The sequence below is a fragment of the Apteryx mantelli genome, chromosome 3 (assembly GCF_036417845.1).
Source record: "Apteryx mantelli isolate bAptMan1 chromosome 3, bAptMan1.hap1, whole genome shotgun sequence".
Taxonomy (NCBI): Eukaryota; Metazoa; Chordata; class Aves; order Apterygiformes; family Apterygidae; genus Apteryx; species Apteryx mantelli.
Window position 1 is genome coordinate 66,094,240 of NC_089980.1, and position 24,756 is coordinate 66,118,995.

The 24,756-nt window shown below is 39.5% G+C and overlaps 1 protein-coding gene across 1 annotated transcript; it reads left to right on the forward strand.

Annotated features, from left to right (window-relative positions):
* The first annotated feature begins 2,535 nt into the window (after positions 1–2,535).
* GINM1 (glycosylated integral membrane protein 1) lies at positions 2,536–22,911 on the forward strand. Its single transcript, XM_067293551.1, has 8 exons — positions 2,536–2,785; positions 11,910–11,969; positions 12,149–12,245; positions 15,247–15,398; positions 17,438–17,594; positions 18,372–18,502; positions 20,006–20,169; positions 22,021–22,911. The coding sequence occupies exons 1-8, from the start codon at positions 2,684–2,686 to the stop codon at positions 22,127–22,129; spliced, it is 972 nt and encodes a 323-aa protein (XP_067149652.1). The 5' UTR covers positions 2,536–2,683; the 3' UTR covers positions 22,130–22,911.
* The last annotated feature ends 1,845 nt before the right edge of the window (positions 22,912–24,756 follow it).

Below are 24,756 nucleotides of genomic sequence, written 5' to 3' on the forward strand. Positions count from 1 at the left end.
AACTACTTTTATTCATAAAAGAAATAAAAACATAATTCTGATTCTTTCTACCAACTTTTGCCTTCTAATAACCCAGAGCTATAATGAAGGTTCAGAGAAAAATGGGTTTGCATGATCACTTTAAAAAGTCAGGAACATCCCTCCCAATTTAAATATAAAACCGCTGACATACAGCACTTTTGGCACACCCAGCAGCTCAAGCAATAGTCAGTCTCAGTACCAAATATTTCAAAATGTTGCACATTTTAATAGTTGCAAATGTCAGGGCACATTCAGCAGGCGAGAGGAATGTAGAAGGCACTCGTCCTAGACAAAAGGGAAGTTCTGTTAGGCTCCTAGTCTGTCCCAGCACTATCTGTTGAATTACCTGAGAACAGGTCACTTGTGAAAGACAGAGGAGAAAAAGAAAGAATCAAACGAAGAACAACAATAGTTATAGGTAGGAATTTTACCATTTGCATTAAATATTTAAACTGTTGTGACATCTGCTGTGCTGTGAGACTGTAGTGGAGACTTGGAAATTTAGGGGGAAAAGTGAGAATTATGTTAGAAGCATTTTTAATGCATATTTTTTTGCAGTTTTAATTAAGGTCCAGGAGATTAAAAATAAAGGAACTGATGCCTGAAGAAAAGGAGGTGCAAAAGATTGGGAGAAAAAGGAAAAAACGGGCAAAAGAAAAACATAGAAGGAAAGCATTACTTGATATGTATTTTACCAGGAAACTTACAGGCTGAGGCATTCAAAGACATTCAGAAAGTAACAGGCACTTGTCCATTCCATTTCTGCGAGGAGAAAGGCTAAATTCCTTGATGTCAACTGAGAGCGCAGCTTATAATTTGCAGTATTTTTAAATTCTGTAAGTCAGAGATCCTTGTTTTCCTGTATTTTTATATATCCCATAGCATTATTTATTATGCTTCTCATACATTTTGAAAACACTGTGGTATTGTAGCTTGCTCTGCTCTTCTAGGATTCATGAGTCCTGTTGGGACACAATCCGCTATCTTCTATTTATGAATAGAGAGCAATGCACAGCTAGGAATGTACGTAATTTAAATGTCCTCCCACCAGCATATGCAAATGACTGCAAGTACCAACAAGGGTTGCATTTTTATAGCTGCCATTCTACCCCTCAAGATACTTGTGTGACCCTTATGAAATTCAGCAAAATGTGTTGTTGGGGAGCTGACTTACCAAGTCATTTTCTGCCTCATGAGACTGCACAATGAACAGGCCCTTTACCGATTTCTTTCAATCCACCATATACAGTGGATAAAAAGAGCTCTAGGACAGGTCTGAGAAACGAAATTTTGTTAAAGGCAGCAGTGGAAATTAAGATGCCTGTGTTTTTATTCCTTCATCCATTACTACCTTGTGTGATTATGGGCAATTCAGTTAACCAACCTGTACTTAATTTTTTCTGATCTCTAAAATAGTACTAATGACTGATAATATTTAGTGATGAAATATATGAGGTTTTCACATAAATCAGCACAATATACTACATCAACATTTTATAAGCAGTTTATTTGGAGATTACCCCACTTGTCCCCCTACCCTGAAATAAATAGCCCAAACAGTTCTCCAAGGCTAAAATATTTCAGACATAGAAAAGTAGCAAGATATTTTCTCACCCTCTGAGGCATCATTTTCCAATGCTTTCTGGCTTGTGCCAGATGTTTAAACCAGTGTCTCATGAATGCAGAGAGCATATAAAATACTAACTTTCTGGGCTTTTTTATGATTCATGTACACTATCAACAAAATGCGAGTCATAGAACAATATAAAAGTGGGCTATGGGTTGCTTCAACAGGACAGATAGTTCATTGCCCTGTCCTGGTGGCACTACAACCTCCCTAGACAAACTGCTAAAATGTTTGCCATCCTCACCGTTAGAAAGTTTGGGGAGGTTTTTTGCGAACAGATAACCTCAGTCTTTCTTGCCGCATAAAGAAAGCGCTATTTATCTTCATATCTACCAAGGATCTGAAGATTCAGGTTGTTTCCTTTTTACCAGAGACTCTGTGTGTTTTTTGACTGCTGTTATTAAGTTTCCCTCAGTTTTCTCTTCTCCAGACTGAGGAACTCCAGCTGCTCACATCTTCATCCTTTCCTTTCTTTGCGGCTCCCGGTGCCGTCGGGAGCCCCGGTGCCCGCGGCCGCCCTGCCACAGGCAGCCTGGGGCTGAACGCCACCTGCCTTCCTCGAGCGGCTGCGGGAAGCCGCAAATTTGGCCATTTCTCTCACAGAATTTCCCTCCCCCTTTCAAAAAAAAAAAAAAAAAAAACACGCTTCAGAGTTGACATCTGTCTTCAGCTTTTGCCATTAAGAAGGGGAAGCAGACGAAAAGGCAAAAGTCCCCTTCTTGAGCGTGGCGCTTTCTAAAGAAAATCCGGGCGCGGCAGCCCGGGGTTGCCCCCGTCCCCTCAGCTGACGGCGGAAGAGGCGCCGGGGCCGGGGCCGGGGCTGGCACAGACCCCTCGGGCGTCCCGTCCCGTCCCGCCCCGCCCTCAGCCGGCGGCCCGCTGCCGCCGCCGCTGCCGCCGCCGCCTGGCTCCCTCCTTCCTCCTCGCTCGCTCGCTCGCTCGCTCCCGCCCCGCCTCTTGTCGCCGCCGGCCCCGCCTCTTGTCGCCGCGGCCGCTTGTTGATGTTTCACTTTGTTTTAATTCCCGGGTCGCAAGATGGAGGCGGCGCTGGGGCCGCGCGGGCGGTTGCTGCTGCCGCTGCTGCTGCCGCTCGCCGCGGGGCTGCTGGGCCCGGCCACGCCGCGGCCGCTCGGCCAGGTACCCGGCGGGGGGAGGGGCCGGGGCGCGCGGCCGTTGCGGCTGTTGGGGCGGCGGGGCCGGGCCCCGGTCCCGGTCCCCGCGGAGGGGCGAGCCGGGCCCTTCCGGGGTGCCGAGGGCGGGTGGCCCCGGTCGCCTCGGCCTGTCCGTAGGCTGAAGAGGCGCGCAGAGGCTGGGAAAGGGAGGCGAAGCTGGTGGCCCCGAAGGGGTTGCGTGTGGAGCGTGAGGATCTCTTCCCAGCTGTAGCACTGGGTAGCGTAAGGTCTGTTACCTCTGCCTACAGTCCTCCCGCTGCTGTTCAAACATCTTCCAGGGTAAAATGCATAGAAATGGTACAGCAAGTCAAAATTACACATCTGCCGCAAACTAGTTTACCACGCATGTAATGTTTCCACCTCCTTCAGTAGCTTACAAGAGGATTTGATATGCTGAAATAAGTATGTGACAGGTTGAGGGGGGAAAAAAAGGTTGTTAATATTTCGATCTAATGTGGGTATATTTACTTTATATTTTATATGTGTGCCTATCCACATCTTGATAGTTCTGCGCTATAGAAATATGCAATGTGTTAAGTCCACATCTGCTCCTAATGATTTCTGTACTCGAACCAACGAAATTTTTTGGACCAACAAAAGGTTTTGGATGTATCGGTACATTATGAGGCATCGTGCTGTCTCTTTTCCTGTTTCACTAGCTACACTGTATCCTAATAAGATTCGTTCTAAATTAAATTGGTTTGGCTTTTTAAAGAGCTGAATGGATTTTTTGGTTCTATTTAGAAATGTTCTCTGTGAGAATAAAAAAATGTGCTATGACAGTGGTGAGCTTTGACCTCTCGAATTACAGAAGAGAACTGGGTACTACTTGTATCTCTACTTAAATCATGACTAATATATCCTCTAATTATAGTAACTGTGAACTCCAAAGTGTGAAATCATGAAGAGGAAAGAGCTCTGTTGGGTTTGTAGTCACTTGTCCAGCTAATACAAAATTTCTGTTGTGCAAGTGAATTTATTATGACTTTCTCTCCCAAGTTTTTTTTGTTTAAATAAAACCTTTCCAAGAAAGCCTGCTGCAGGCCCTGCGCTGGCACATTCTGTGCTGCAAAGGATTTCTGGGCTTACTTCCTGATTTTTGCTTCTCTTTATGGACATTTGAAGAGAACTGGGCTTAGCACCAGGAATTCTGATCTCAAAATGGGGATCTAGATCTTTAAATGTCCACAAAAGTACATCTGTTCTTGAAGTCAGGCCTGTTAAGGTACAAGAGAGCAGAGAAAGCTATGTCCAACTACTCAGATACTCTGCTTACCCCCTTCTGAGAGAGGGAATGCTATCTTGAATTTACCGAGAAGACGCATAAAAAACAATGGAATGTAAATCTATAATGTTGCTTACCTTGTTACCAGAAGCTATCACACTTTAATATTATTAAGTTGAGGTTTTAGTGTGGAAGCTATCACAGCTGGCAGTTATATAAGATGTGAAGGCACATCTGCCTGTGCTATCTTTGAATCTGAAAGTGTGAGTGAGCATGGTGCAGAGGTGCCTGAGCTGGTTATGTGCAAGCCGGCTTGGGGTCAGAAATAGGATAGGTACACCTGCAGAGTGCTAGTAAGGCCTGACTTACGAACTGGGGTGAGATGCCTTTTGTGCATAGCCATGCTATTTGTGGATTTGAGATCATCCAATAGTGCTGCACTGCTTAGGTGGTTTATCAACTCAGTTTTTGCTAGTCTGGGAGTGTCTGCACCTTTTTAGCTATATGGTGTCATAGGTAGGATAATATAGTGGTATGGGTAATGCACAAAAAAGCACTTAAGAGTCAAAAAGAGAGCATATGGTTTTATTTCTTTTTTCTTTTTTTTTAATTTCTCAAAAAAATCCAACTTATGTTTCCTTCTGCACTCCTTTAATACATGCAGGATCATTTTTGATGTAGAAGGAACAGCACATCTCAAGAGAGCTTTGAGTAGAAGAATTGTTCATGTCTGAACATGAACTGATTAATTGTAGCCTGGTAGGAATGGAAGGGCCTCGGCAGCGCAAATAGGCAGAGCAGGAATTGTGTCTGTGCTGTCAAGCTGACTTCAGAAGCCACAAGCTTAACGAAGGATGGCAGTGGGGTCCGCATGATCTTTCCTCGGAACGGTTTGGGACTGCAGACTTGTTGATGCTGCCTGTTCTTAGAAAATCACCGTTTTTAGCTTTGCTTTCACTGGATACTGTGATTGTGCATTCTATAATACTGGCAGAATACTACTGATAGCTTCATATTTTATAATGCTTGTACATGATATTAAGGTTTCCCTCTAAGTTAAAGGCTATGGTGATACAGAGAAACTGTAATGGAAGGATTGAGGAAAACCTTGAAACGCTAGAATAACGTGTGTGTAATTTTGTAAGTCTGAAATGCTTTTGTTAAGCTCTGGAATGTGAACGCCTCCATTGTTGTGCAATGCTTGTCATTTCTTAAATAAGCTGTTTTGAAATCTGGGATTTTTTTTTTTTTTAAGCATTAGCATGTGTGTTTTGGGTTTTCTTTGTCCTTGTGAAATTTGGATACGTAAAACTGGGTTACAGATTGATTAATATTAGACAAAGTAAAAAATGTAGGTAATGATGCAACAAGAGAGCTGACCTTCACATTAAAATAACATATTTTTCTGATATTAGGTCAGGAATTAGATTTTGTGTTTTAGAGCATTTTTTCAATGTGTGCTGTTAGGAACTGGCGAAAAGAACAGTGGACTGAGTGCTGTGAAGTTTGTTTACTCCATTTGCGTCTTGATAACATAGGTTTAACTTTTCTTTCTAAATGGTTTACTCACCTGCAAGACTTCTTTGTAATTTAGTTGCCTGGAAAACATTGTTTTCAGATTATTTATTTGTTGGCTGCAAGAAACCTCTCTGTAGGTTGGATTGTTCCACAACAGAAAATATAGTCTTCACTACCTCAGCTCTTTGAATACATATGCAGTGGGTGTCATGTATTTTAATTAGAAAAGAAACTTGTTAATAATGACATGCTGAAATATATACTTTTTTCATAGCTTTATGCCAGCTTCTTTGTTAACAGCCTGGTGCATGTTCTGAACCTTATACTTGAAGGATTTCACGTCATCTTTCCATGTATATTTGATTAAATGAAAGCAGTGTGATGTAACCATCTCCTGGTGTTGTGAGACTAAGTATTTGCCTTTAAAACTCCTGATAAAATATTCATAATATGAGATGATTTAATAGAGAGAAAGCACAGGTGATTAATTCTAGCAACATACCTAGAGCAAAGGAAAAGATAAGCAATATTTTATTTTGAATCATTGCAAAGCAAGGAAGGAATATGAATATACTCATTCAGGAACTTAAAGTAAAGCCAAAGCATCGTTGCGTTAGATTCGTGTATTAACAAGGCTAGTTCAGCTTTCGTGACTTAAGCAAATACTGCCAAATAATGCCAAACCTTACTAGCGAAGATTTTGTACTGAAAATTTGTAAAATGTGGGGGACTGTAATTACTGTCCTGCAAACCTGTCAAGGATGCTGCCATGATTATTTCTTAACTTTAGTTATGCCTGATTATGGTTAAGGCTCATCCTACAACATAGCTATATTTCGAATCTGACCAAAGAATTATGAGAGGCACAGGTCACAACCTTAGACTCTTTTGAGCCAATTTTTCACATAAGTGCTAGGACAGACAAGACTCAAGTGGTTTGAGTTTGGATGGTAGCTTTTTTGTTTCTTTGTTTTAACACTCTTTCCCACAATCTCTTTTCAAATTTAGAAACAATCATTAGTTTTAACTATTTCTTATCTGTTTGGCAGCCTTCTTTGGACTTTATATTTTCCTACTGCAAACAGGATATCCCAATTGGGCCTGCATAACTGCTGTGAGGGAATTGTCCGCCTGCCAGTTCTCTGTACAGCTGGCCATCTTGTAAGGCATTGTGCCATCTGTTCCTAGTGCTGCCTGCTCCACTTCCCACAAGCCTCCTAGTGCAGAAAAAGCCTTGTTCAGAGAGCATCAGTAGAGAACAGCTGTGCTTTAAGTGGGCTGGCTGGTAGTGGCTGAATTGGTAGATGGGGTTCATGTGACTAATGCAGTTGTTCAAGACTTAACAGTTATCCTGTACTGGTAGAAACTGTACAGCGCATTGCGTTGGGTACCTGCTGCCTGTGGAAGAAGCTTTCCTATCCCATAATCCTGTAGACAGAGTCCATTTGAGTTTCCTGTGTGATTAGAGCCAACAGCTTTGTCTTGTGTGGTGTTTTTCATAAAAGGCTAGAATTAGGTGAAACGTTCTCTGTAGATTTATTTGCGTGGCATTGTTGGGGGGAGTCTTTAAGAATTAGTAAATACTTCCTTTTAAATCATGTCAGATGCTTTGTATTCCTTGCTGCCATCTTTTCCCCATCCTGCTCTTCTCCTGCTACCATGGTTGTACTGCCCCACTTATGCTCCTGGGTCCCATTGTAGCACAGGGTGAAAGAGAAGGGATTAGAAAATGCTCATCATTTGCATTCTCTGTATTGATTCAGGTTCACAAAAATTCATTAGTTCACAAAAATTCTGGAAGGTGTATTGCTATGCTATTATTACGATCCCCTAACTTTACTAGAACAGAATGTCATAAAGTTGTGGTAGAAGTGCTGTCCTCTTTACAGGTACTGTGGCTGTTACAGCTGTAAATAGCATTGCTGGAGCACTAGAACAATGATGGGAAATCTTAGGAAAATGCAGGAGAGAAATCTACTTTCTTGGACAACATTAAGAATTATAGGGCCATTTTTAGTGTATATTGATGAATTCAGGACATTTTAAATTATAAAACTGCATGAAATTTAGATGAACCTTTAGATGATGTTGTTAATGCTCAAAAGTGTATTGTAAGCTGTACAAACAGTAAGTTTTATACTCTTAGTTTAGGCTTCTCCAGAACTTGGCAGTGCAGTATTATGGATTAATGCGTATGGCCCAGGTCTGGCTCCCAGTGACTTCATTACTACAGGATTGGCTTAACATTTTTTTGATATACAAAATAAATCATGTGGGGTTTCTTATTTACATTTCTTAGTACTGAAGCATACAGCTGTAAGGATGTGTCTGTAAAACAAATCTGTTTTTTCTAAGTAGAGAATTTTATTGTGGTATCATAGAAGTATTTCCTCTGTTGAAATTAAAGGATGTTTCATAAGACTGTGAGTCTTGACCTCTATCATGGAAAGATGGTTAGATGGAGATGGTTCCATATGTGTATTTGAGTTATGACTGAAATTCTAACAAGGATGGTTTTCAGTTCAGGCATCTCATCAGGAAAGCATGATACAAGATTTCTTGGCCTGCCCAGTCTGTTTTCCACCCAGTTTAACAAGCATTAATAACATATGGCTCTTGAGCACTTATTCTTGAGCAGAAATCAAGGGGGTACCAAGTGGGGTTGTGTTAGCAGAGGGAATGCTGTGTATCATACATCCTCTGCTGTGGGTGGAAGTGGGCCATCTGGGATGGCCCCTGGTCCTCCTGCCCACTTTTCAGTATGTTTGGCATGTGTCTTGTGGTTATGTAGATTTGGGTATGGGGCTTATAGGGTCAGGAAGATTGGCCATGGCAGTTAGGTCACAGCAAGCCCCACTGAGTTTTGGGTGCAGCACTTCAGGAAAGACCAGTGGGAAGCTGTGGTAAGACAGCAGTGAGGAGCTGACCTTCAAGAAATAGTTAAGTTAGCTGGGAGCATTAACATAAAATCAGGAAGACTGAATGGTTGAAGATGACACTTATTTTCCATAGGAAGATGTTGCAAAGAGTAATGAACAACCTGTTCATAAATTGCAGCAAGGAAGGTTCAGGTTAGATATTAAAGAAAACTTTCTAGTATTAAAGATAGTTGAGCACTACAATAAATAGTTGAGGGGAGTGTGAAGTTTTTGAACATCACTGCAGAGCTTTAAGAACAAGTTAAATGACCATCTGTCAGGAATGACAGATATAGCTGGTTCTGCCTCTGGACAAGGGGAAGGACTAGATGATACACCGAGGTCCTTTCCAGCCTAGTGATTTTATGGGTCCTTGAGATGTTTTTATGTCAATCTGAGTATATTTGGAGCAAGAACAATTTAAACTTGGTTATCTGACAGCACCAAAACTTTGAGATCTATTTGGAGTGTTTCTTAGCAAGCTTGGCAACAGTCTTGTGAGACTGCTTGGTGAAGAGGCAAAACAAGAACATATGAGTGATCAGGAGCAAATGTTTCTAGCTGGCAAATTCAGACATGGCATTATGGCAGTACAGAATATGGGAAGTCATCAGTAGAAGAATTTGTCAGGTCTGAATGTGAACTAAGTGAGGGCCACAGGAGCGGCAAGAATATGAGCTCTCCATTGCCTGTGAACACAAAATAGCAAGGGTCAGGGCATAACAGCTGTAGTGGAATACTAATCATTTCTCTGGGTTACTGAGCAGCTTTATGAACCTGTGCAGTTCAGGAGGTGCACCATCATCTTAGCTCTGATCAGAGGAGATACTGGGAGGATGGTAGACCATACAGCAGAGCCAATCCAACAGCTTGTGGCTGCCAAAATGAGTAGACCTGCTCCCTCCTCCCAGCTGCATGCTTGCATCCCGTCCCTTGCACTGTCTGGTGCTTGCCTAACTCATCTTTGCTTGTTGAAATGACAGAAGAATAGACTAGCAATAAAGTGAATGGTTTCCTGCCAATTTAATGAGCTAAATTGGCCCACTGACTGCTGGCACAAACGAGAGGGAAGGATGATGTGGGGGAGAGGAGAGAGCTATTCTGCTTCTTTTAGCAGCAGGAGCAGCAAACTGTTCAGCTGTCCTAATTGTCTGCGTGCTATGATCTATTTTTTGTAACTAACTTGGCAGCATGGAAATGATCCACTGAAATGCTTTAGTTTCTTAAACGCATAATATGCTCTTCAAGTGCAAATTAAGCGTATACTTAAATTCATGCCTGTGCTTTTGGACACTAAGTAATAACAGAATTGAAAACTGTCTTAAAAAAAATCACATACGGTTTAGTTTGTACATTTAATGCTCAATAGTAAGCGTATCCATTTTTCCCCATGTCCTTCATTTTCAAACACAGCATTTGCTTTTAAAAAAAGTGAGGGGGGAATTATCCTTCTTTTCATTAGTTATTGGCTATCAGTCATTTCCTTTTTCATGTAATTTCAGTGAGTCACTTCGGAGATGCTGAAAAAAGATTGCAGAATGCCTTCTGCAGAAAGGAACTCAAATTTCATTCGAAGCTTAAAAACTGAAGGAAGATTAAGACTGCCTGGAAAATCCATCCTTGAGGCCTTTAGATAGAAAAACCTAGGAAATCATGACACAAAGATTTAGTAATCTGTTATGCAATGTGAGGCTGTAAAAGAAGTACAGCTCTGAATGCTAGATAAAGAGCTAAACGTTTTCAGGATTTTTTAAAAAATATATAGCATTCTTAAAATATGAGAAGAAAATATTTGGTTTGAAGAAATTACAGATAACAATGGATTGCATCCTATGATCTTTTTATTAATCTGATTTATATTTTCAGTAATAGACTTCCAGTTATCTGACTAAACTGATAATTTTCTTTTACTCTGATTGGCTAGGATTTGAGTTTTGGAGAAAAGTCAGTATAAACACCCATTTTCTAGAAAAATCATTGAAAAGAGATTTGCCTTTTCAGTCTCAATGGCCAAAGAGTTTTCCAACTGACTTGACATATGTAGCTGAAACATCATGATGAGTCATTTCCAACCAAAAGGCCATCTGTATTGGATTTTAAACCATGCTCTAAACCATGCTGAAGCCTGATTCCTGCTGAATCAATTTTGAATGTTGTTTTTCAGTTTGTGATAGTCCTGTGTAAACTAATCAGTGCCAGTTGTTGTAAGGAATTTTTTTGTATTACAGGTGTGCTGCAGAGCTCTGTTCATTAATTGTGACTATACTGTGTTGGGTGGTCTATATTTCAGGTATTTTCTTCCTCATAGAATTTAGTGTTTTCTAAAAATGCAAATCCAAAAACCTTGGAGTGGGGGTAGGAATTGTGTGTGGTTTTTTTTTTTGTTTGTTTGTTTTTATAGTCTGGGCAAATTCAACTTTCCATGAAGACAAGAGTTACTTTTTTTAGCTGTTAGGTGTGAAACTGTGACACAGACTTAGAACTAAAGAAGATGTTGAAAGTATGGAGAATAGTCCTCCAGTGGAAAATGAAATCTGGATAGAATCCTTTAAGGCTCCCAGAAGGCAAATAGGGAGTTTGCCATTGTTTTTGAAGAGGTGACTCAGGAAAGTAGTGTGGCAATCGTTACTTTTGTCTGTGTCCAAGGGAGGTTATTTTGTGTATGGGTTTTGTCAGGGGCAGGTTTGGGAAATTTAAGGGCCTATCTGCAAAAGAACCCCTGAAATTACAAGGATGAAATGAGAGGACAGAATGACAAAAGGGAAGAGATCGCTCTAACATTCATAGAAGAAACAATAAATTACAGCAATGAGGGTTGGAAAGAAGGAAGTAAATCCCTGTTAGCTGTGGGTTTGGAGGGGCCCCACATGGCATAATTTGGGAATGATAACCAAAGAAAAGAATCAGAATTACTGCTGAGACTGAGAAAACAGAGTTGCTTTGGGGTAGGCTACCATTATGTCTTAAGTCTTCAAAGTGAAATGTAATTTAAGTGGAGCACTTAACAAACTTTTAGGTAATGATTTTGTACTTCACAGAGGTAGAGAATCTGATGTCATCTTGTATTAAGTCTGTTCTGTTTCAGCTAATGTGAGAGACTTTGTTTCCACTATATCCCTGTGTAACACTTGCCTAAGCATTTTGCTTTATTTTTATCTTTTAGCTTTAACTTAAGCAAAAAGTACTTTTTTTTTAATAAAGAGGAAGCAGCAGTCATTCTTTCTCATCATTCTATTAAAAAAGGGGAACAAAAACCTTATGTAGAAGAAGTAAGCATATTCCTCCTGTTTCCTAGATAGTCTGGGAATGTGCTCAATTGTCTTACACAGTCTCTCTGTCAGTATATAGTGTCAAAGTTGCTTGTGGCTTGCAGCGGCTTATGCACTTTCTTACAAAACTTTACATTGCTCTTCATTGTTGTTTTCCAGGAAACGATCAGAGTCAATGTATTGATGTTGAAAGCCAATGGAGAGTTTCACAAAGGACAGGTTTGTCAAGTCTTTCTATTTATTCAGTGAATTAATATGCAGTGAAACAAGCTCTGCCTGTGGATGAGAATACATTGTTTTGTCTGACTTCAGTCAGTATTAAGTGTGTTTCTCTGCAAACAGAATTGTAGCATAGGGGCACAGGAACCATACATTCATTCTGTCTGTCTGTCTTTCAGGTTGTTTTTAATATCACCTATGTTAATGGACAGGTATATTTAAATGATTTCCCTATGAAGAGCGGGGTTACCCACATAACATGTCAAACAATAATCTGTGAGTATTCTTAAATTTTTTTTCATGTGTATTTTGCTTCCCTATTATCCAGCAACCAAATCTGACAATGACTACGTGTTCTTATACACTCCAAATCTGAGCATTGTAGAAGCAAATCATTTCCTGAATTAGGAGAAATTTGTGACTAAAATGGGGAGAAAAAATGTACTGCCTTGTTCTTAAGTCACATTCACATGCTTAGATGTACATGATTTAATCTGAAATCCAGGCTCTGCCTATCTTTTCAAAAGAATGTTTTGCATCACAAGCTAGACAATGTAAACAGAAGGATGCAGCTCCACCCTGCTAATGGCTGTCTCCCTAGGTTGTTTGGCATATATCCAAAAAGAGTTTCAATAGCAGACATATGAATTAGTGTTAGGAGGATCTTTTAATTATCTAATTTCTGTGTTTATTGGAACAAACAAGTTTCTCCTGGATAGGCTGTTACAGCACAAATACTTCAGTTTTGCTAGTATTCTGTAATGGTTAATGACCTATAATGATTTTGCAAGTGCGCTTTTTTCCACTAGTTCAATGCTGCACCTCTTCTGAAAGACCAGAGAGCACTGTGATTTTTGAGATACACAGAGCATACTGTATAATTAATTAAACAGGGGCTATTATGCTCTTTTGATTTAAGCTTTATTGTATTCAGAATGATCTCTTGATGGATCAGTCACAGTCAGTCTCTAGCTTGGTTTCTGAGATCATCCTCTCTTTACAATCATACATTTACTTAGAAAGTACTAATGCTTTTTTAAATTGCTTCTCTGAGCCATGACCTCGTCTCTTGAATGCTTCCCTCCAAAGCATGATCAATTATTAATTTGACACTATTTCTTTTCTGGGGTGGGGGGACAGTAATTTGTTTCTTTTTGTCTGGGATAGTTATGTTCCTATTGTTCCTATCTTTGTTTTTTTCACTCTAGGATAGAAAAACGTGGCAAAATGTCATTTACCTACAAATTGACTCCAGAAAAATAGATATGATTTTTATTGACTAATTCTGAGAGATGCTGAGCACTCTCTACTATTGTTCCTATTAATTTCCCAAATCACACTTGTATAGCTTGAAGTGATTACAATTATGAATGTAAATCTGGAACAATAAGAAACCCAAACCTGGGAGCTAGGAACCTGGAATTCTCTATCTCCATGTGTATGTCTGGGTCCTCTCAATAGTACTTCTCTGTCATCTATAAAATGATGTTTATACTATTTACTAAGTTGTCACAGTAGATTCAGATAATCTTTGTAAAATGCTAAAGGAATATTGCAATACTTGTGACTTGGTCTCTTGTACCAGAGAAAAATATCCACCTGAATATCTGTATGTAAAGTCAAAACTGGGCCAAACATTCAGGTTCTTGAACATTAGAATAGAGACCAGGCCTTCCTAATTGGTATTGTCCTGACACTGCTGTCATACTGTTCCTGGCACCTGTATCCTCACTCGAGGCTCTCTTGGAAGGGTGAGTGTCTTCAGCTCCTATTGAACGTAGCAGGGATTGAGTGGCCTGGCACATGGGGAGGGTTGCGACACAGCGAGCCTTCACTGCTTGGCATCTTTTAGGCTTCGGCCAATTAATGTATGCTTGCTGCTATAATTCAGAATACATTCAGCAACCAGATTAGTGCTGTGGCTCAGACCTGTGGGAATGGTTCCTCTTTCCCTCCTTCTACCACTTATTTTCACAATGGAAGATTTTGCTAAATAGTGTACAAAAGTATTTTTCTATGTTTAAAAAAAAAGGCAGAATAGCTTAATGAAGAAAGGGGCCATAGCTTAAAACAAATGAACATGATGAGGTTTTACCATGTAACTGAAAGACACAAGTCAAACATTCCCTGCACTGAGCCTCTTGGGCTTGGCACTACGAGTGACACACAGCACCAGTGGCTTAGGTACAGTGGCCAATTCAGTCCCAATTTGTGTGCCGTGCTATGTGCATGTCGAATAGATTTCTGGGACCTCCACTGTTGCACTTCTGCAGCATGAGCCACTTCAGTTCTAGCATGCCCTCACCTGCAGTAGAGGCATGGTATTTAGGAAGAAGATACTAAGTTTATGCAGAAACAAAGAGGGTAGAAAGGCAGTTCTCTGCGTACTTGTGGAAGATTAGGTTGTTGAAATAGCTAAAGGCTTTGGGGTAGGAAGGGAGTTTGAGGTGTCACAGCCACATATGAAAGCGATGGGGGTAGGGAGCATCCAGAAAAAAACATGTATGAGGGAATTGTCACTCATCTTGAGCCTAGTGTAAAAGAGGTGTGCAGAAAACAGCTGTGTATTACAGCTGGAAACATTGGAACCCAGAGCAACAGGTTTCTTTATAATCACTGGAAGGAAAATGTGATTCAGGTTAAGCAAATATCTCGAGAAGAACAATTTTGGAGGTGTAGGATATTGTCTTCTGTATTGAAAGGAAGAAAGATGTTATGTGAATGAAGTTGTTTACACAGGTGGCTGGCTGGGCTGTGGCATTTCCCTTTGGACACCTTTGGACAACTAAATTGAGAATACAGTAATAACGAAGCCACAGAATGCCACTTAGAGTGCTCAAATGCAGACCTCAGTCAGGGGTGTCACACTGTAAAGCTCCCTCAGGTTTGGGATCATTTAGGGCTGCTGTTGTCCACAGTGTTATATCATATGAGACCTGCTCTGAGTGTGGTTTGGTGATATACTGGTAAAAATCATGGTATCTGTTTTATCTTAGAGTTACCCAGAGTTACTGTCTGGAATAGCAATTACTGGAAATGTGAAGGACGTCAGCATAGAACAGACTTTCATACAGCTGTTAGGGCATCTCTGGTTTGATGCTAGTGGCCCTCTGTAGCTGTAATGTAATGTAATGACTTTTCCATTCAGAAGGTACATGTGCAAAGACTCCTGTGCTGTGTGCCAGAGTTGCAGCCGTTTGCCCCAAGGAGAATTTGGCTGTGTACCGCTTTCTGGATGGGGTTTCTCTTTGAAAACTGTGATGTTATGTGTTAACAGTGGAGAATGGAAGCTTGGATAATTTACCAGATCAGCAGCACCTGGGAACTGTCAGTGTTCGCATCATGGTTCACGAGTGGCCTTTGGCATCCAGTTCTGATTTGCAGCTGATTGTCATTCAGGAAGAAGTGACAGAAATTGATGGAAAACAGGTAAAAAATAATGCTCTGCTTGTTTTGGATTTAGGAGAGGCTTATAGTTAGCAAAGATTAAAATGTTTACATGTGTAGGGTGGTGGTTGGAACACAATGTATATAATCTAATGCTAGCTGGCACAGTACTGAAGGAGTTAATACCAAGCTAAGTCACCTGTATAGCAGCTGGGGTGTTTTGTGAAGAGTCTTCAAGTTTTAATTTCTCTTATTAGAAACATGGTGTTTCTATTCTTATTTTAGTAGTTAGGAGTTGGATAATTTTCTAAGAATACTGTTAATTCTGTTGCACACTCTTTCAAAGCATGCATTTATGCAGGAAAATTGAGCTCACATGCAATATCTCATCTACAAAACAATTCACAAAGTTAATAGAAGGGGCGTGTGTTCATTCTGAGTTTTGAGTTTTGCCTTGTTGTTTATTCCAGTCAAAGTAAGTGTTTGAAGCAGGAAGCATGGAGAGCAGCTTGCAGCAGCAAACTCTTAAGGCAGGTGGGCTCATTATGAAAGACCATCTCAGAATTTAGCTTTAGAATATTTCATAAGCAAACTGATTAATTAATTTGAATACAAATCTTGTTGTTGACCATAGAATTTGAGATGAACAGCAAAAACAAAAGAAACTCTAACTGTACACAGTTGCAATTGTAACTGAGATTGAAAGTGTGCAGCACTTAATTCTCAAAATCACCTATAAGCTATAGTTATTTTTTAAACCTGAGAGGTTTAGGGAAGAATGGGAAGATATAGCTGCTGCAACCAGCAAAAATGTCAATTTTTTTTTAGTGCGTATCTGCATCTTACATGAGGCCTGGTTCCTTTGAAGCTGGCTTATACTCTGCTGTTTTTTTAATGGTAGAATGCTGATGATATCATTGATCTTTAATTAATTGCATGATCAGTATGTAGTATTTTTTTACAGGCATCTGCATCATGTTCAAATTTGACTCTGTTAATGAAGATGATGGTCTCACTGAGAGATTTGAAGCTTTCAAATGCTGTGTTTATTCCACAGTTAAGAGGCTCAAATATCCTATTTTGGTTCAGTTGTTACACAGTAATGTTGTATTATTTCAGATCTCGAACTAAACAACAAAACATGTTTCAGGTTTTGATAGGGAGCTGGTAAGAACAACTAGAAAGCTAATGCTGGTATGTTAATCATCAGAAGCTCTCTTTCTCGCTAGTTATCAGCTGACACTAACAGTCATCTATTTTATTGCATCACTCTTGTGTGTGCTAAAAGCAAAATGAGACGGCCTATGGCTCTGAAAGCATGACAGACCGTAACTTTTATTGCACGCTGCATTCCTGTTCTGTTGTTATAATTCTATGTTGCAGTTATAATCTTGGTCACACACGCTTTGGATTTCTGTTAGTTCTTGGCCTCACAGAGCAGTTATTGCTATTATTAGTAGTTATGCTGAATATTTTCTATATAAGCTATGCTTGTAGTGATTATTAAATGAAGTGGGTCCAATGCATCACTTGGAAGAGGAGGAGGAAACTATACCTTAATGCTGCCTGCTTTGAATAATATGACTTTAAAGAAAAGGAATACAAGCTTAAGCTAAGAAACCAAATGCAATGAGTGATCCCAGTAGAATTTTTCTGGGCTGTTGAAAAAAGCAACATTACTACAAAAGCAGAAGTATTAGTCTTGTCTCAGCAATACACTAAACATTTGCATGTGCCCTTTTCCTTTATCCTTATTACTCACATACTTGACTTTTCCATGCCCTAAAATGCCTCCCTGATCATAATGAGCTGTATAAAGACACAGGTGAGAGCCTGCAGATTTAATGCCACATGTTTTTGCAGGGAGAGAGACCCCATCTGTTCAGCATACATTCTAATGTGATACAGTCTGTAAAAACGTGTTAAGTAAAAACAAAGAATAATAAATTCATGTTAGTAATATCTGTATGTCTGTAAATCTTAATGGCTTGGAATTTTCTGTGATGTATTGTTTTTCTATGCCAGCCTACTTCACTTTTAATTAAAACTTAGAAATATCAACATGTTTGCATCTCTTGCAGATTCAGCAAGAAGTAGTAACTGAAATAGATATTTTAGTAAAGGACCTGAGAGTACTTAGGCATTCAAACTACACTGTCCCTTTGAAAGAAAGCATGCTGTATTCCATCCCTAGGGACAACGATATGTTATTTACCTTTCCCAACCTCTCAGGAAAAGGTAGGTCTCTTAGCTGTTACATAATGTTTTTAACCATAGTTCACATATTGTTTTATAAGGGCAAAAGGATATTGTTATTCCCATGTTCTACATAGGATAACAGTTTCTTCATGAACAGGAACATATTTGTTATACCTAAATTCCGTTCTTGTACATTCTAGGCATTATTTGTCTTTTTTTGGTTTCAAATCTATTCTCCTCTGAAGTACTTGATACTTGTAAACATGCAACCCAGACGTCTCATGTGAATAATTTCTTTCTCAGTGCTATGATGGAAATTTCTCTAAAGCTCCCCCTTTTTCCTGAGACTGAAAGTGAAAACTGGAAAGGAAATGCCTGTCTGGGTCACTTCCAAACCAGAGAATAGTTTTATGTTACTAAACTTCGATACCTTAAAAGCAAGCAAAGTTATTGGATGCCTCAGTCTTGTTTCAATTTTGTTAATCAAAAATTCTCAAGGATTTCATAGGAGATGGATATTTTGGTCTAGTTCCTCCCTTTTTATCTGATGACAGCTGAAATTTACAACTAGTGGCACAGCTGAAGTCTTCACCACAACACTGCTTCTGCTTCTTATTGAGTTCACTACTGAAGTCAAATAAAAATGTCAGCCTTCTGTAGTCTCACTGTAAGCTTATAATAACTATACCATAAATAATAGAAATGCAGCATTTCTTTGTTTTGCTTCCACTCTGTGTTATCATTAGTTGAATTATCATGAATAGTGAGTCAAGTAAAAAGGAAAAAAAACCACTTAATCTAGCTTCTCTTCTTCAGATATTCAAGATCCTCTGCAAACTACCAGTCAGTACCTTATCCGGCAAGCAGAAACTACAGTAGATGAAGAGACATTACCTGGCAAGTTACCAGAGACCCCTCTTAGGATAGAACCTCCATCTTCTTATAAGGTAGTTTTGTTTTGTTTTCATTTTTGGCATATACCTTTAAAGACTGACTTAAAAAGGAGAAGCATTTTTTTCTATTTTTTTCCTCTCCCCAGGGATGAAAATGTATATGACTTGGTGTCTTTTCTAGGAGGAAAAGTTATAGGAAAATGCTGTTGAAAAAACTGAATGTTAATCAGTATTACAGTTTGAGAGAATAGACTTTCTTCCTGCTGTTCCTGCTATTGTCTACAAAAATAAGCACAAATATTAGACTTTCCCCTTCATGGATGTTTAGAGACAAAACAAACAGAAACAACATTGTTAAGATTCAGATAGCGGGTTTTCCTGATGGAAAGACCAAACGCACTATCCATTTAAAGATGGTAAGAACATGCATAACATTCCTAGCACTTCATCTTTGGGCCTTTATTTTTAATTTGAAAAAAGCAACACAACATATAACAACTTATTTCTTGAAGAGATAATTTCCATTCCTACCTAACCTAGTGTTGTGACTTCTCAGACTGCTATTTTTGCAGCTTTGTATTTGATAAAGCCCAGGATTTTCTATTGTGTAAGATATCCGACAGTGACTAATTTCTGCAGAAGTCTAAGAAATCCCTGTAGTGGATCATTAAGAAGAACAGACTTTTAAGGATAGAGTCTAGGAAACTTAAAACAAACAAACAAACAAAAAAACCCCTTCCTAAACTACCCTTTAGCAGTCAGAAATTGCTTTTGTACTCAGATAGAAATCAAGTGGATGTCTAAATCCTGTAATGTCCTGACCTCACAGATACTTCATGAGAGTGAGTTCTAATACTTAAATCATGTCAAGCTAAGTATTTATGACAGTTTTAAGTTTTGTTCAGTTTTAAATTACAGTAGTTTTTCTTGATTTTTGTTGGAGATACGAAGTGCTTGCCACTCTGGGAGATGGGCCATTGGTCTCACACCATAAGAAATACAGTAGCTGCTTGAGAAGTTACAGTTCCAGATTAAGTAGGGATGGGATCCATGCCCCTGTTTGTGGCTGAAAGAAACACATTATAACCCGAGACTGAGGCAGAGTGGCCAAAACAGTATGCTGAAAGTTCCAGATAGGCTAGAGAACATGCTACCCTTGTGAGCTGCCAGTAACCCTTTCCCATGCTGGACAGGCATGGATACCATGGCATTGTAGCTGCTCTAAACATAGGCCAAATATAGCCTTCACCTGCTCTGTTCACGTGTTCCTTATTTCCCAGGTAGCTTTCCTCTCTGCTAGGATGAGTCACTTCTACAAAAATTAAGCCTTCATATGTCCCAGACTTCAGTGAAGAAACATGTTTGAGTCATAAATCAATTCAGTCCTGCTTTATATATATAATATACATATATATATATACACATATACACATATACACACACACATGTGTATATAAGTCAATCTACCGCCATATAATATGATTCACCAGTAGCTACAAAAACTGCTCTTGCTGTGGTTTGTAACCTATCTTGTTTTGCTTTCCCGTTTGGTTGTAGGTGATGTGCCAGTGGATGGAAGACTTGAGAAAAGGGTTGTGCAGATTCTGGTTTCACTCGTTCCCCATATTCTTTAATTTGATGGAGGTCATTGTGGTTGGAGTTGTTGGGGCAGCTCTTATTCTGAAAGCCTTAAGGGTGATTTTCCCTTCATGTGAACACAAGTGAGTAACTTTTGCTGCCTTTTCTCCAATAAAGGCAAAACATTAATTAAAAAATCTTTTAACTTAGAGGCAGGCTAATTCTGTGGGAAGATGGTGGCTACAATTCAACAAAAAGGCTGCCAGTAATTTTCCATTCTAAATGACCACATGACATGTAGAAGTTTCAGAGGAAAATGGGCAAATCTGTCACTGGAAATTTTTTAGCGTGGCTGTCTCACTTGAAATTTTAATCAAATCTTCTGAGGACTATGATTTGAGAAGCCACTAACAGTGCACGCTTAATATACTGCCAACCTGGAGAAAGGTTGTGCAGAAGAGCAGAGAGGAGAATAGAAGCTAGAGCTAAACAGCAATTCTAAATCTCTTCCTACTGTCTAGTGGTTGGAGTCATCCAACATGAAAGGCCTTGCATTTGGCTTTGCAAAAGCCCGTAGGAGTCATAGGGGAATTCTCCAAGTAGGAGCTATCTGTAAAGGCAGGTTAGAAGCCATAGCAATTGGTGCTACAATTGGCAGCAAAAGGTTATAAAGTTGACTGCAGACAGCTTCATTCATTCAGTTGGTATGCTGTTACCAGCAACACTAATATTTTTCAGAGCATGCAATTGTCAAAACAAGGGATGGAGAGATGAATCAGTAGCTGCCCCTTGGAAGTCAGTATAGTTTTGGTGCAGGAAAGGGGAAGCACATACATTATTTAAGCAGCTTGGGACAGTTCTGGAAGAGCTAATGCTTGGAACCATGTGTTCCTTCAGGAGAAATGACTGACAGTGAAGTGTGCTTCGTCAGCTGGAACAGGCACAGCTGATGTCTTCAAATGTGACTGACCAGCTGCACCTCTGAATGGCCTCATTTGTGTGGCTACCCAGGCATGAGAGTGGCCCTAGTGCTTCTGATGGAACAAGAAAAATGGAGGGTTGGTAAACTGGGAAGGTTGGAAACTAGTAACAAAACATTTATCATGCTTCCTCATGCCACCTCACAAAACATGCTGGCAGCTTGGAGTACTTTTGGTAACTAACTTAGAGTAGAAAAAGTGAAGAACCAGTTTGTACCAACTGCCCTACCACAACAGTAAGTAGCTTAATACTGCCTTTTGTGAACCTCCGAACAAAGTAGAACAAGAAAAAAAAAATCCTAATCCAGAAAATCAAATTGTTCAGCACAGTGTCTGATGGAAAATGTTCATGGCAGAGGTCAGTAATAAGGGCAGAAACCAGACTACAGTAATTTCTTTTCTAATCAGAGAATGTGTGGCTTATCAGCTTTCCAAGAGACTATAGTGCTGGAAGAATGGTTCCTTTTTTTTTTCCCCCTCCAGTCCTTTTCTGCTTGTATAATTATACGTATTTCTGTATAAAGCAATCTAATAAAAAGTGGTAAAGGTTTAATTCTTGATTTTAAACTGACAGAAATGAGTGGAAGGTCTCATCTGGTGGAGGACCTGGTCTCAGATGAGAGTCAGGACATCATTCCAAGTCTTCAGAGTTCTGTCATAAAATGATCAAAATAGAGGCTTTAACTAATCTTAGAAAATAGGTATAAGAGCCTGTCAAAGCAGTTCTGATGGCATAAAATTTTAGACTACTATGAAATTGAGCATAGAGCCAACACTATTGGTATTTTAGATGTAGAAAATGGGTCAAAGGAACTGCCTGAAGCCACAGCTAATGTGTCAGAACCAGTTTTCTATCAGGTTTTCATTCAGTCTTCATGAAATAAGTATCATTAGGGATAATACTTTAAATTAACATGTCAGATAAAAACTCCCCAAACTTAAGAACAAATATAATTTTTAGAACAAAGAATAGCTTGGTATATTTTCTTACGCCATCTAATCTTATTTTTCCAGAGGCATTCTTCTCCTGGATCAAATCAGCTTTGTACCTGTGGTTACCATCAGCTTGCCTTCAGATGCTCCAGACTGGAAAAATGATTTAGATGAGAAAGCATGCACTTAATGCTCTATTACTTTGGAGTTTTTTGGGTTTTTTTTAATGAATTTTTAGTTGACCTGAAATTTGGCACTTGATTTTAATATCTATCTTGTTTGCTTCCTACTAAGAAAATTAAGTCAGTTGATAAATTGGTGAAGGGACAGTGAGGGTGAGGCCTAAAGCTGACTTCCCTGTGCCTCTGCATAAACATACAGCCTTTTCAGAAGACTCAAAATAGCTTTCCACCCTGAGGGCTACCATTTGTTTTAACTTCTGTGAAGTCACTTCTCAGCAGCTCAGACAGGATGCTGGCTGCCTTTGCACCCATAGATAAACTAATTCAGCTATCTTAAGTAGTGAGATGAAATTCAGGGTGTCATGAAGTCTTGAAATAACATTCTGCAGAAAAGGATAGAGGAGTAGCACAGACATTACACGTGCCTGCAAGCCCAAACAAAGCTGCCCAACCTGGTTCAGGTCCAGCAGGGCTGAGCATGCCTTGCAAGGAAAATATCACTACTAAACATTTGTGTTGCTAAAGAATTTCAAGCACTTTATACCAGAACTTTCTTTTATGAATCCTTACTGTCATAAAAATTGTTAGCACTTGTAAACTTGTAATTGGCATGCTTACGATGTGCTTTTTGTATCCATGACAGCAGTACTATGTAAAGTTTCAACCCCTCCCCCCCCCCCCAAAAAAAATTTCTACAACGTATTGGCTTACTATTACTGAGTAGGCCCAGTTTTCCCATATTGATTTGTATTGTTAACAATTTTCAAATAAATGTTTGAATTGTTTATTAGACTGCGTTCATGTGTGCATCTATATTTATCTACCAAGAACAGCAGTTTATAGAACACATTAGATGTGTGGTGCTATTTCTGGTCTTTAGCTTTTGCTATTCTTTACAAAAATTGTTTGTCAGAAGAATGACTATAATAAAAAAAGAAGTAAACCTGACTACCTGGCATTTGACTGAGCACAGCTGACACTTGAGTGATCAGACTGTCCCTATTTGCAGAAGTTGTTAAGGTGAGGAGGAGAAGCTGGGATTTTTTTTTTTTTTTGGTCCTCTTCCCTTTCCCCCTTAGAAATCTTATTAAACATCAGCTAATCTTTCCCTAAGATATTGAGGTACTTGTTTCTGTCACAAAACAGTTTAAGGCTGCATTTACTCAGAGTTGTCCCAGTAAAACTGTCAGTATTGCAGCAATAAGTAGAAAAAAATATTTGTAACTCCTGCTATTCTACATCTTCAGATACTGTATCAGCAAGACATTGAACTGCCCTGCTGCCTTCTCTGAACCTCTGCCTTGCATGCAAAAAAAAAAAAAAAAAAAAAGGCAGAGGAGGACTGTGGCATACATATACAGAAGACAATAGGGACCTTACCTTAAACTTCCACTTTTTTTTTTTTTCCTCCTTTTCCTCCTCCCTTCTAGTAGCCTGTGGATTTGTACTTTGCATTCAGCTTCTTACACTCAGTGTCAGATACACAGCTGAGGAAAGCAGGATGATAAACAAGTGGAGCATGCAGGTGGTGCATCCCAAATGGCTGGGTGCTTCAGGCCAGCGTGGAGAGTGAAACAAGTTCAAGTCTGATCTGGAATGAGTGGCAGTGATTGACATTCCTGAAATCATTAGCAGTGCTTTTCAGGACTCTGCCAGGAGAGAGCTACCAAAATGATCCCATAACAATTTAAGAGATAAGTGATGCTAAAGCTATGGAGGCATTTGAATTAAGAATGAAATTGAGTGAAAAAACACATGAAAAGAGGTAGTTGTCCATGGCTGAACTGGAAACCATTAAGACTCCATAGGGGTGAACATGCAAGACCACCCAGGCAATAGGAAGAGTTGAAGCAAGACTTCAAACAGTTGTAGAGCAACTCCTCTACAAGTACATCAGAATGAGTTTTTTCTACTTTCTGAACATAACCCTAGCTGCTTCATTAACATTGTTCAAATAGAAGCTGTGTATAAGACAGAAATTTAAGGTTTTAGAACAAAAGAAGGAGGGGCAGACAACACTTCTTCCTTACTACACAGACATAATAGGGACTGCAACACAAATTCAGCAGCTGTTAGCATATGCTCTTTGCATTCCTGCTTATGAAACTATAAACCAAGCACCCGCACAGCGAGACCTGACTGATCATTTATTAATGTTGCAGCTGTTCTGAATGGAGTTATAAGCCTGAAAAAGTATTGGCACTACTTCACAGTTTGGCTGATTTCAATGAGCTAAATAATCCTCCTCTTATTCCTGTATTGTTTTCTACAAAAAAACCCAACAACAACAACAAAAAAACCCACAAAGCACAAGGAAAGAAATATTACCATCAGCTTAAAGAAATTCAGCTAAAAAAAAATATATATATATATAGAGAGAGAGAGAGAGTGCAAATCTTGAGCAGGAACACAGTACTTATCAGATAGAATGTTGCTGCATTGTGGAGCTAGAACTATGAAGTCTTTTAAAAAGACACACACACACACACACACACACACACACACACACACACACACGCAGTGCTAGTGTTCTGCTTTAGCATGTGTATGGTTTCCTCCCTGAGGCATAAAAGTCTCACGCCTTTCAGAGGAGTGCTAACTTGAGCAGGGACAACTCTGAGCTGCAAGGCTCATT